The 13,601-nt window shown below is 42.5% G+C and overlaps 2 protein-coding genes across 4 annotated transcripts in view; one reads left to right on the top strand and one right to left on the bottom strand.

Moving 5' to 3' along the window:
* FAM114A1 (family with sequence similarity 114 member A1) overlaps positions 1 to 4,273 on the bottom strand; it is a 34,329-nt gene extending 30,056 nt beyond the window's left edge. For 2 of the 3 annotated variants that reach the window (XM_032686051.1, XM_032686052.1), the window contains exons 1-3: positions 4,172 to 4,248; positions 1,440 to 1,789; positions 576 to 663 (exon numbers count right to left, since the gene is read on the bottom strand). In XM_032686051.1, coding sequence (XP_032541942.1) covers positions 576 to 663; positions 1,440 to 1,781 — 430 coding nt within the window. In that variant the 5' untranslated portion in view covers positions 1,782 to 1,789; positions 4,172 to 4,248. Of the gene's footprint in view, positions 1 to 575; positions 664 to 1,439; positions 1,790 to 4,171 lie in introns of all 3 variants that reach the window. The other variant, XM_032686053.1, reaches the window with a different exon arrangement.
* A 3,065-nt stretch (positions 4,274 to 7,338) lies between these two features.
* Positions 7,339 to 12,103, top strand: LOC116785505 (toll-like receptor 6). Its single transcript, XM_032685130.1, has 2 exons — positions 7,339 to 7,462; positions 10,009 to 12,103. Exon 2 carries the CDS (start codon positions 10,071 to 10,073, stop codon positions 12,030 to 12,032), a length of 1,962 nt encoding a protein of 653 aa, XP_032541021.1. The 5' UTR covers positions 7,339 to 7,462; positions 10,009 to 10,070; the 3' UTR covers positions 12,033 to 12,103.
* The last annotated feature ends 1,498 nt before the right edge of the window (positions 12,104 to 13,601 follow it).

Here is a 13,601-nt window from a genome sequence, read left to right as displayed (position 1 = left end):
AACGATTAAGTTTTACCTAAAGTCTTCACAGGGACATTTGTACTGACATACTGTTGGAAATGAGAGTACATGAGAGGGAGTTTAGGGCCCATATTTCAATATGTTGTTCTACTCTCTGAAGTCTGGTGTGACAGCTTAACAGTTTCACCTGGTGGCAATGAAAGCTGGAATGATTTATGAGGAGTGAATTCTTATTGTTAAGGCAGAAGCCACAGTGTATAAACCACCAACATGCATGAGCACGAATCTGGGTTGCAGTGCTTTGACTTCAGAAACCATAAGCCTTTGGCTGATAGTAATTGTATCAGATAATGGATCCTTTCTGTGAAGAAGCCACAATGAGGTTATTCACTAACTGTACAATCAAGCCTAGCACCTTGTCCATGATTTGACCCAAAGAAATATTTATGTGCTTCAATAGTTTAGGAAGGTCCATCTTCCTATTTAATAAAATCATGCTTCCCAACATATCAGGACAAAACTGTCTATGAAACTTTAAGATGCAACACTAATGTGTCTAATGACACATTAAAACTATGAATTATTTCCATGCACTTTACTGACTGAACACTTACCTACTGTGGCAGAAGCTGATGACAGGAGAGACTTTCCCCAGGTACCCCAAGCTCCCCATCTACTTGCTTTAGATGAGGAGTCTGTGGCCTGTAAGAAAAAAATGTTACTCCACTGTTTAAAATTCCTGCTCTCAAAAGGCAGGAGGAAACACAAAGAACCCGTCAGCAACAGAGTCTGGTGTTTGATAAATGATGATAGATTGGATATTATGTGGAATTCAAGCTTCTGTGCATAAGAAAGTAGAACGGAAGGCGTAGTTCACATTGCCTATTCCTGAAAGCACCTAAAACTCCAGAGATGTCTTTACAGATGTCCTAATATTTCTTCAGGCATAAAATCTAATAAAGTCATACAAGTTTACTAAGGCTATTATTAGGGAGAGGCAGGAACCTGCCTCCTTTCTAGGTTCTACCAGAAGCCAGAGTTGGATGCTTCTCTTCCCAAGCCTCCTCACACGTGCAATTCAGTAGATGTGCACAGGGAACTAATAACAACTGAGTTCAATAAACTCAGCCAAAGGAGGGGCTGCACACCTTCTACAGTAATGTGTAGTGTTAAGCAATTATCAGTATTCCATATTTAAATCATATTAAGAAACTGTTTTCTCAAGGAAGCCTCCAGTAACATATAATCCGTATACAATGCAAGTTTTATTGCAGCCAGATGTGAAAGACCAAAGAGAAATTAAACTATTCCTAGTTTTCAAAAGCTTGGTGTTGCAATTTAATTTATTTTATCCCTATGCAGGTTTTCTTCATATAATTCCCTAGGTTCTTCTGAAAAACAGTATGTACATGATAGAAAATTCTGTCCTTACAATCCAAGGAGGGGAGAGCTTTTACAGAAAAGAAAGTATTACTTACTGGACTGCTTTGTTCATGCAGTGTTTCTTCAGATTCAGGTTCTGTATCAAGGCTTACGGTTTCAATGCACTCAGTGCGTATGTCTTCAGTTGCCTCTTCACTGGAAGGCAGACCTTCAACTAGTTTTTCAGTCAAAGGGTTTTCATTAATTACTATGTCTCCTTCCTGTCTATTACTGGCACTCTGAGTGGCCTGTCCATGTTCATCTTGTGAAGACTCATGCAAGATCTCAGCTTCTACAAGGTGTGGTACTGATTCAGGAGGCAATACCTCATTGCTGGGCATTTCCATTACTTCAGGTTTTTCTTCAGATGGGATGCCATCAGATATGTCTTCAGACATTTTCAATTCTGAATGTAGAAAACAAAGTCTTTTAGGTTTCATAAACATTTGAATTACTGTAAAATACACAGTGTTTAGGCCTCCTAAAGCATGGAGCCCTGTGGCACATGCATCATGCTGGCACCGGTACCAGGATAATATTCTAAATACTCTATTCACTTTGCAGGATCTCACTCAAGTATGAAGAGCAGCACTACTGTTTTCCAAAATATAGTTTAGTGAGAGAAAGGATTTTCATTTGTCTGAAGAAGTTAAATGTAAGAGCTCCCACATGGTTAACTTTTACATTCACTATTAGGTGTGCATGAAAGACCACTGAAGAATAGGATAATCGGAGCTACAACAGCCAAGCAGCTCTTCCTCTCCGTTTCATCATCCCCACATACACAGGTTCCTACAGGCTGCTGACCCATGGTGAGGAGGGTAACACAGTGTGACTAAAACTGTGGGGATATTTATCTGTTGGAGAAGGGGCATCATTTGTGAACATGACAGGCCATGGTCCCTGGAGCCATTTCATAGACATTTATTGCTTACACTGTTTCTGCATCACTTGTCTCAAAGGTTTGCTCTCTGGGAAGCGCAACGCTTCTCACCTGCTCCTGAAATTCCATCTGTGTGATTAAACTTCAATTTTGAAGCCAAGGTAAGCCTGTTTGAGGTACAGTTATTGATTTTTTTTTCTTTTTTGAAAGTTATGAACCAGTTTTCTCTTATTTACTCCTTATCTTCCAATGTAACTTTGGAGGTATTTTGCACCACTGTGCAGTCATCTGGCTGAGGATCCACAAAGAAAAGATATGGTCATTGAGCAAGCTTTACAGTTGATTAAGGAGTGGCATTGGCAGAGTCCAAAGGACTACTGTACAGTGATTACTACCACTTACTTGTTGGCAACTCTACTCAGAAGACAACCCTTGACAGAGCTTGCAAGCTCCTGACTGTGCTGAGTTGCATGGCATAAAATAAATTCATACAGTTCTCCCCATAGATGTTGCCTTTTCATTGACTCTCATATTAATTAAATATGGCTCAAAGGTTTGTACTTGACAGGAAGAAATGAGGTTCTGTGAGACGGAAGAATGGAGAAAAAAAAGGCAAAAAAGCAAAATATAACTGGGATTTAGGAGAAATTTGCCTGAGAAGCAAGTATTTAAATGAGTATATTTTATTAAAGTCTATAGAATTGTATAGATATGTGAGTTTAATAGCCTGTTTATCTCACTTGAAGGAAGATTGGTTGCTTGAACAGTTCCAAGGGTAGCGTTTGGTATCAGTGAATAAGAAAATAAATAAACAGCATTTGGTACTGCTTATATTACACCAACTTATATGAACCTTAATTATCATCAGCAAACATGCATTTACAAGTCAGAATCTTCGCATTTGCCACAAGTACTCCATGACAAATACAGCAAATGCTATAAAATGTTTTAGTATAGGTAAGTATTGTCAATGTTTTAACAGTACGCCCTGTGTGATGGGTAAAAAAGTCCATCACCAGAGATGAGAATCCTCTACCAAAACCTCTAAAACCTGTACACACATACTTCATCATTTTGCTCGGAGATCAGCTCTGAGTGAGCCCGGGTACTTTTTTAAGAATCGCACAGACGTGTACACACGAATTTTTGCAAGACTGGGTCATCTTTGGGGACCACTCAGGCCACGGTCTCTGCAGTTATCTGCTAAATCTTCCTTACAGGAGCAAGGTGCATAATAGCAAATTACCAGATCTGTCAGAACACACGAGACCTGCTGCACCCGGGGTAAGGAGTCATTCAATCTCTCATCCGTGAGACTATCCTGATCCAAATCAACCCGGACAACTCTGCCCAAGGGGAATTAATCTACAGAGAGTTCGTGAGGGAGATGCCAAGGCCAGCTCCGGACAGGGCGGCAGAGGAGCGCCCGGCCCGCACCGACCAGCCGGAACGGGCCGCCCTGAGGGGGCCGGCGGTGGCAGCACCTGCCGACCCTCCGCCCGAGGGGTTTCATCCCGCCTCGGAGGCAAATCCCAGCCGCCGCCGGCCGCCTTTGGGCACGGACCACCGTCCCCGTGCCTGAGGGATAACTTTTCTGGCGGCGGCACCGCGCTCCCCTCTCGCTCGACGCCCGCTGTCGCTTCTCCTCCGCGGGACGCTGCGGGCACGGCGAGCGCAGGCGACACCCCTGGCGCCAGCTCGCCCTGCCCCGCTGCCCCGCTGTCCCCCCGCCCCAGGAAGGGCAGAGCAGCCAGGGCGCCGCTCCCGCAAGACCGCAGCGGCCACAGCTTCCCCCTTCCCTTTTCTCCCCCCTCTTTTCGAAATCCTCTCTGGAGTAGAGCTGTGTAGCGAGGAGTCCGCAGTGTCAGAAGCGGCAGAAAAAGTAGAAATCGCCGCGTTCCTTACCACTCAGCAGTGCCCCGGCCGGCGCGCCCCCTTCTTCTTCCCTTCCCCGCCCCGCCACGTCGGCAGCAGCGGGGGGAGGAGGCAAAGTGCGCCGGACAGCCCGGGACGACCAGCCCGCAGGGAGGCGGGAGGGCTGGCGCTTCTGCTTCGCGCTGCCTCTGGCTCTCTGAGGCGCCCGCCTGTAGCAAAGGGGCTGATCCGCTCCGCACCGCTGCCGAGCCGCCCCCCAGCTCCAGGCTGCGCTGACCCACAGCAGAGAGCGGCCCTGGTCGCCATTACCGCCCCTCACGGCCCCCGGGGATCGGGCTGCGGCGGTGTCCCGGCGGTGTCCCGGTGGTGTCGCGGCGCTGTCCCAGCGGTGTCCCGGCGGGGGAGGCGAGGCGGGCGCCGGCCGGGAGCGCCGGGCGCGGGTGGAGAAGAGCTTCCCTCAGGCGCGGGCGGCATCCCCCGCGTCCGCGCTGAGGCGGAAAAGGGGTAAATTTTATAGAATCACAGAATATGCTGAATTGGAAGGAACCCATCAGGATCATCGCGTCCAACTCCGGACCCTGCACAGGACCCCCCCAAGAATCACACCATGTGCCTGAGAGCGTCGTACAGCTTGAACTCAGTTGTTCAAGCATTGTTCTTGAACTCTGTCGGTCTTGATGCTGTGACCACTTCCTCGGGGAACCTGTCCCAGTGCTCAACCAGTCTCTGGGTGAAAAACCTTTTACTCATATCTAACCTAAACCTTGCCTGACTCAGCTTGATGGCGTTTCCTCGAGTCCTGTCGCTGGTCAGTACCTGCCCCTCTGCTTTGCCTCCTGAGGATGTTGAAGACCACAATGAGGTTTCCCTTCAGTCTCCTCCAGGCTGAACAAACCAAGTGATCTCATCTGCTCCTCACATGGCTTCCCATCCAGTCCCTTCACCATCCTCATTGCCTTCCTTTGGACACTCTCATAGCTTCATATCCTTTTACTGTGGTGCCCAAAACTGCACACAATATTCAAGGTGAGGCCTCATCAGTGCAGAGCAGAGCGGAACAATCCCCTCCCTCGACCAGCTGCTGATGCTTTTCCTGATGCCCCCCCCCCCCCCGGACACAGTTGGCCCTCCTGGCTGCCAGGGCACTGCTGACTCAAATTCAACTTGCCATTGACTAGGACCCCCAGGTCCCTTTTTCAGCACAGCTCTCCAGCCTCTTGTTCCCTACTCTATACATACAACCAGGATCGCCCTGTCCCCGGTGCAGAATCCAGCACCTTCATATGGCTGGTGATTGCCCATCTCTCTAATTTGTTGAGGTCTCTCTGCTGGGCCTATCTGCCCTGGAGGGAGTCGACAACTCCTCCCAAGTAGCTTAGTGTCATCAGCAAACAGTATTCTTTTGAGTCCTGCATCCAGGTCATTAATGAAGATGTTTAAGAGCACAGGGCCTAAGATGCAGCCCTGCTGAACCCCACTAGAGACAGGTTGCCAACCTGATGTTACTCCATATTGACTGTAACCCTTTGTGCCCAACCCCTTAGCCAGTTGTGGTTATTCAGCTGTATGCTACATAATTTGTTATGGCCAAACTGATAATGTTCATACTGGGGCATTTTAAGTTTCAATGAGTCTAGTCACTGAGCTGGCACCAAAATTTATTGTATCCTTTTTAGAAAGTTTAATCCTTCCTCAAAAGGAGCACCTACCGATGCATGGGGTTACAGAATTAAACAACTGAGATTTAGCTTTTCAGATGCTGCTTTGCACCCTCGTTATCACTGTGTTTACAGGAAATGCCTCTGACAGAAGCTAGGTGGTACATGCACACATTTCCAGTCAGTTGGTGTTGACACTGGGTGCCTGCAGCCACCAAAGAAATACTGGGTTGAGCAAAGGGTTTGCAGGCTCTTACCCAACAACCTGTGTTTTTTTTCTCTGTAGTTCCTCATACCCCTTCCTCTTTTTACCACTTTATGTTAAGGCAAAGCATGTCCTTTAGGATGATAAAAGCAGTTCCACAATTTATCATAACATCATTTTTGTCAGTAGTCTGCCAAAGAAAAAAAATTACCATTGCCAGAGGAGGCAAAATAACATGTTGTAAATCACTGAGGAGAGATACTATAGGAGGCCACAAAATAAAAGCACAGTTTTCAGAAGCGTGCATTACAAATACCTATCATGATGTGTGACTTACACACTTATCAGGAAAAAGTCTCTGAAGTTTCTCATTAAGGTAGGTGGTAGCAGAACAAATATTTGTATCCCTAAGTAATATGTTTCTTTTGAGGGTCTTCCAGTGAGAATTTAAGTGTCAGGGAATTTTAATTTATTAATGTTAGATGTATTTATTGAAAATGAAATCTAGAGTGGTCTTATGGATTTCCCTCTGCTTTTCAGTGGAGCTTGTGGAAGGGTAGCGTCATAGGGGAATCACGGTAGCTGGAGATTGTTTTACCCATGAGAGATGGTAATTTTGTCTGTAACATGGATCTTGCACTGTCAGTTTTGTGGATTCTGTACAAGATCATTGAAGTGTTAAATCATGAATGAGTTGTGGTATGCTAACCCAGTAAGGTAGGTTGTATTGTGGCAGTTCTATATTTAGTTCTCAGCTATGGTAGAATTTCTGACCAACATTATGCAGAAATAAAGAAAGACTGGTTTATGTCTTTGCTGGGACAATAACCCTGTGTTTGGGCATTCAATACTGAAGACACTGCTCTGTTTTAATTAAAAAACCCCAATGAAAACCAAACCCTACCCACTGTTTCTGTGTCCTCTGTTTAACCCAATCACAATACTGCTGGAGCAGGAGAGAGATTATTTTTCCATTCCCATTAAATGTAAATTAAACTAAGACAAATGGTACTTTTATAAACCAGCCTTGATAATAACTTGACAACTGAATCGGTATATCAAAATGGAAAAAAAATCACAATAATGCATGTAAACTTAGATCATTATTAAGTTCAGAGGAGATGTTTGAATTTCAGTACTTATTTTCATATTAATTAACAAAGACAGGAAGTTGGTAAAAAGATTAATTTTCCCCCGTTTAATCTATTGCAAAGCACGAAAACACATAGTTCAGTAATAATTGAATAATATGGATATTACAGTAGTGTTGTATGTGGAAAATACGTCTGGAGGAAAGCAAATGCCATTTTACAAGCTGTCAGTAGATGGCACAAACATTTGTATAAAAAGTTGGGGCGTTCCTAAATATTGTTACTCAGTAGGATAGAATTACAGGAAGTTTTCTTTTTGTCTTTTCCTGAGTACATTTTCTGCTTTTTCGGAGAGCAGGGATTTCTGGTGAGCAAGTTTTCATTTTACTGATTTTATGTGGTTAGCTAGAACTGCTTTCTATTCTGCATCTTATTTGAAAATGACCCATGTTTTCCATAGAGGGTTATTAGCAAGTTTATGGTGTACTTTCAAGTGTATGGGTAAGAAATGAGGGTAAAGTCGCTTATGTTCAGTACATTTATTCAAAGAAGCTGACCAAATAGCAATCTCTTTGTATCAGCACTACACCCACAGTTAAGGGGGTCACGGTGAATTAATGAAAATAGCTTTTGTACAGTTCAGGAATGGGTCTAACTTGATAATATATTTCATCCTTGTGAAAGGCATACTTGTAACACTAGAGTTTTGTGTTATGGTGATAACTTATGAAGTGCATATCTTAATATTGAACCTTCATAGCTCAATATATTCTGTACATTTCTTATACAAAAGTTCAGTCAGTTTATACCAATTTTCTATTGGAAAAACTCTTAAAATCTCAGTTTTGATCTCTTCTCTCGCTCTTTAAACAACAGGACAATTTCTTGCTGTGATCTTGGTTTGCATACCCTCCTGGGTTGCTTTTCTTGATAGCAAGTACTTTTTGTCAAGTTTGAAGACTTGAGGACACTTGTGAATTAAAAGGAATATGACTATAAAGGATAATTTCTCCAGCATTAGCCCCCAGATCACAGGTTATGTGTTATAACAGTTTTTAATTCTGTTGCTTCATAGGATATTCTAAAGGAAGTTTGAAGGTACTCGTAAATAATTTGACTGAATGCCAGGATATAGGAATGAGAAAGAAAATAAAAATATGGATGAATCATATCTTTCTCTCATCTAGTCCTTGGATATTACTGAAATTTTATCCCAAGAAGGAATAATGATTTAAACGTAGATTTTTTTTTTTAATTTCTCATGAAGCTACATATTTTATTTGTTTATACATTAGTAGAATTGCCCAAACAATCAGAAGAATAGGACAGAGGATGGCCAGATCCCTATTAAGGGCTACGACGAATATAATTTTTCCAAATGAAAATCTGAAAAAGGCTGGAAAAGTTTTGCCATATTATCCGACTATTTTTAGATGATTTCCAAGCCTAGTTTAATGCATTCTTTACAAAAGAACTCAGTGGACTGTTTTTTTTTGTTGCTGTTGTACTGTTGAGATTTCATAATATAGGTTGTTTTAGATCAAGGAGAATGTATATTTTACACCCAGTAATGTAATTCTGAGAAAACTTGTGGAATGGTTAATGGCACAGAGGATGTAGTCCTTGAGGTTGTAGATTTAGTCCAACAAGTGATAGCAATTTCTGTCTCATGTAGAGGCACTTGAAATATATATTCACAATTTAGCCATTTTAATATCAAGAGAAAGTTGAAAGCCAGTGCAGTCATTAATGTGTACTATGGAAAGCTTCAGGCAATAATTATGATTAGAAAATAATGGGATGGTAAAAGGGAAAAGGGGAAATAAAAGGATTTCAGAAATCCAGAAAACAACTTTCAATCAAGATTTGCGTGTATGAAAGTGCTAACTAAGTTCTTATGAGTTCCTCTTTCGGAAGGGTGGTCTGATGGAGTTATGGCAATATCTAAAAGGAGATTTAAGGCAGCATTCACAGCTACTGACTTAAAGGGAGGCTGGCTACCCTAAGCTCCTGCATTCAGAAAGAAAAAGTGACCTCCATTAGGAAAATCAAAGCAAACCCATGGTTATGATGGTTTTTCCCACTAAACTGTGTTTAAATTAGCCCTTCTTTCACAACAGGGACATTTGAGGTCAGTAACCTTAGGTCAGGGCTGGATTCTGTGTACAGAGGTTCTACGACTGGTATATTTTTGTTTAGCATGCAGATATTCCCACTGTGTGTTTGGTGTCCTCTGTGTACACCTGACAAACTAGATGAGTGGATACCTCACTTTCAGAGTCTAAATTCAGGAAATGCTCAAGCTCAGACAAGAAGCAAACTTTTCTCTGGACTTTCTCATGGCATAAGTAGGGAACATTCTACCCTTGCTCCAGTTTTGCCAGTTAAAATAAGCACTGAGGATCCAATCTCAGCTACCTAAAGACATCCAGATTTTGATTCAGACTCTTGAACCTCCATCCTAAGTTTCAGTCCAAGTTTTATAGTCACAAGTGCATTTTAAAATAATGTCTCTGAGTCTAGTTCACGTATTTCAGGAGAGAATCTCACTTAATGTACTTTCTAATCAAAGTATATTGCACAGTTGTGGGAAGCCTTCATAATACATTGAATCACAGCAGTAATTCTGTAAGTAAGCAGCAAATTTTAGTCAACTATGAAATCAGACGTGCTTTCTAAGAAACTGACTCATTATGTGTTAAATACAACATATTTACCAAATGAAAATTTCAGTGGTGTTCTGTTAATAAATAATGTCTCTCCTGAATGATAATAAACACCTTCACTGCTTTTTGAGTCAAAGGAAAAAATGAGAAATTGGAAACTTAAAAAAATCTATTGCTCTGATGGTCCCTGCACAGCTACTTAATAATACAATCTGGTTTTTGCTTTTGTTTGTTTGTTTTCCAACAGGATTAGAACAAAGATGGACAGATAGAAAAGTTTTGAACATCTCCAAGGAAACAAAAAGCAGTATGTCAGAAAATACGAGCTCTCTTAGAAACTTTTTTGTTTACAAGTGTCTGTTTACATTAACTTTTTGGAACCATGTCAGCCTGTCTGTGGAAAATGAACTCCTTACACCTGTTTCTAACAGTTTTCCAGAAGATAGTTCTGACCAAAAAATCAAGAGCCTGCCACTCCTATATACAAATAGACATCAGTCCAAATCTAGTTTTGACTGGGTTGTGATACAAAATACTACAGAAAGCCTGTCATTGTCAGAAATCACAAATTACAATGTAAAAAAATTGGTAGTTTTATTATCTAATTTCAGACAAGGCTCCGAGTTACAAAATCTGACACTGACAAATGTGTCAGTAGACTGGAGTGCTCTCATGGATATTTTTCAGACTGTATGGCATTCATCCATTGAATACTTCAACATTAGCAGGGTCACTCAACTGTCGGATGTCAAAAGCTATGACTTTAACTATTCAGGTACCTCTATGAAGGCACTGACAGTGAAGAAAATTAAAATCACAGATCTGTACTTCAATCAGGATGACTTATACAGAATATTTGCAGATATGAATATTGCAGACATGACGATAGCTGAATCAGAGATGATTCATATGCTTTGTCCTTCATCTGTTAGTCTCTTTAGACACTTAAATTTTTTAAAGAATGATTTAACAGACTTCCTTTTTCAAAAATGTGACAACCTAATTCAACTGGAGACATTAATCTTGCAATGGAATAAATTTGAGAGCCTTCTCAAGGTGAGCTTCATGACCAGCCATATGAAATCACTGAAATATCTGGACATGAGCAACAACTTGCTGCGCCACGACGGAGCTGATGTACGGTGCCAGTGGGCTGCGTCTCTGACAGAGTTGGACCTGTCCTCCAATCAGTTGGCAGATGCCGTCTTTGAATGCTTGCCAGTCAACATCAAAAAACTCGACCTACAAAACAATCAGATCAGCAGTGTCCCAAAGGGGCTGGCTGATCTAAAATCCTTGGAAGAGCTGAACCTGGCATCGAACAGGCTGGCTGACCTGCCGGGGTGCAGTGGCTTCACATCCCTGCAGTTCCTGAACATAGAGATGAATTCGATCCTCACCCCATCTACTGACTTCTTCCAGAGCTGCCCAAGGGTCAAGGAGCTACAGGCTGGGCACAACCCATTCAAGTGTTCCTGTGAACTGCAAGACTTTATCCGTGTGGAGAGGCAGTCAGGGGGGAAGCTGTTTGGCTGGCCATCAGCGTATGTGTGCGAGTACCCGGAAGGCTTGCGAGGCACGGAGCTGAAGGACTTCCACCTGAGTGAACTGGCCTGCAATACAACGCTGCTGCTGGTGACAGCCCTGCTGCTGACGCTGGTGCTGGTGGCTGTGGTGTCCTTCCTGTGCATCTACCTGGATGTGCCCTGGTACGTGCGGATGACGTGGCAGTGGACGCAGACGAAGCGGAGAGCTTGGCACAGCCACCCCAAAGAGCAGGAGACGGTTCTGCAGTTCCACGCGTTCATTTCCTACAGCGAGCACGATGCGTTGTGGGTGAAGAACGAGCTGATCCCAAACCTGGAGAAGGGGGAGGGCCGCATACAACTGTGCCAGCACGAGAGAAACTTTGTCCCCGGCAAGAGCATTGTGGAGAACATCATTAACTGCATTGAGAAGAGCTACAAGTCGATCTTTGTGTTGTCTCCCAACTTTGTGCAGAGCGAGTGGTGTCACTATGAGCTGTACTTTGCCCATCACAAGTTATTCAGTGAGAATTCCAACAGCTTAATCCTGATTTTACTGGAGCCTATCCCTCCGTACGTTATCCCTGCCAGGTATCACAAGCTGAAGGCTCTCATGGCAAAACGCACCTACCTGGAGTGGCCGAAGGAGAGGAGCAAGCATGCCCTTTTCTGGGCTAACCTGAGGGCAGCTGTTAACATTAACCTGCCATCCAGTGATGAAAACAGGTGTGGGGAAACAGATTAAGAATCTTTCTAATGGATTTTCTTCTGTTTTATCTTTGAGAAGCAATAAATATTTTTTTCCTTTTTTGTCAATGTATTTAACTTTTTGTTACACAACCTTGTTTCTACCTGGTTGTCTGTGTTGCCTTCCAACTGAAGTCAAAATCCAGCTCACCTTATTGCAAATCTCTTGTGATAGCAAATCACAAATGAGTTTGAATGTGGGTTTTGCTCTATGGTAATGAGTTTTTCCTCAGCAGAATAAAAGTCTGGGGCACTTGGCATAGTGGTGTGGAAAAATACTCGAGTTGATGGAGAGTTTGCAGAGCTACTCTAATCACAAAGCTCAGACAACTTGGTCAAAGGACATCTTTTACTAAAATTAGTCTGCACGAAACAAAATTATGTATCCTGAAAAAAAAAGGAAAGATGAGTTGCTTCACCTTTTGGAGCTCATAGCTTGGCACTGCAGCAAGGGAAAAGCAGTGAATTGACAATCAGAGCTCTAATCCTCATCCTCTGATAGTTTGGTACTATTTTGATCCTGAGAAATACTCTGACCCAAGGGTATCTGCATTAACAGAACTGCCTTCCTCATCGTTATTCACGTTTTGAGAAACTCCTGACTTCTCTACATCATGCCTTTTTTTCCCAGCTTTCTTCTTTTTTTTCTTTTCACCCCTTTATCTTACTTTATGCTTCTTAAAAGAATCTGTCCTTTTCAGCTGAAACAGCTTTTGTAGCACAGCTGTGAGTTGTGATCAGAAAGGCAATAACCAGTCAGAGGCTGAAAAAATTTGCCAGGTCTTGGTACTGCAGGTAAGACTTTATTAATGGAGTTAGAAACACAAACTACATTCATGATATTTGCTTTCCTTTATAGAAATACAGCAGGTCCCTCTACCCGTATTTGTGCTGTTTCAGCTTCAAAAAAGCATAGCTGGGCTCAGGAAAACATTCACAGCTGCTAAAGATGATGACAGCAAACTTCCTCTTTGCCCCAAGAAGGGAAGATCATTTGAAATACCACAGTTAGATGACCAGCAAGTAGGAAGTTTCCCTTCAAAAATGTGTTTCAACAAGAATATGAGAGAAGAAGGGGTGTTAAGAAATCCTCATTAAGTGTAGAACGTTTGCATTTTATCTCATCCTTTTCTTCCATTATTATTAAAAAAAAATATTAATTTTGATATTTCTTTTTGCATGAGGTCTAAGCAGGTTGAGATTTCTTGACTTGAAGTCTTGAGCTGTGAGTGACTGTTTATGACCTGTAGAGGAAAGGTCAAATTTATCACCTTTAGCTCTCACATCCCACCTAGCCTCAAAATTAGTATAACACCTATTACCAAATTGAAGCCACTTCATTCAGGACTGTAGAAACAAATGTTGGTTTCTCTGCTTCCTCCTTCCCCTCCCACTCATGCTTCAGTGTATGACTCATTTAACCCTTCAAAAACTGAAGATGATCCGACTTTGGGGTTTGCCTGTCCCGTTCACAGAAGCAGGGATAGCTGGATCATTATGTGGTGCCTCGCTTGAAAATTTTCTTTGAGAGCCTCAGACTTTTAAGTCAGTAGCCCTTGAAACTTGT

Source organism: Chiroxiphia lanceolata, chromosome 4 (genome assembly GCF_009829145.1).
Source record: "Chiroxiphia lanceolata isolate bChiLan1 chromosome 4, bChiLan1.pri, whole genome shotgun sequence".
In the NCBI taxonomy this organism is placed as follows: domain Eukaryota; kingdom Metazoa; phylum Chordata; class Aves; order Passeriformes; family Pipridae; genus Chiroxiphia; species Chiroxiphia lanceolata.
This window is presented reverse-complemented; position numbering and strand designations above follow the sequence as displayed.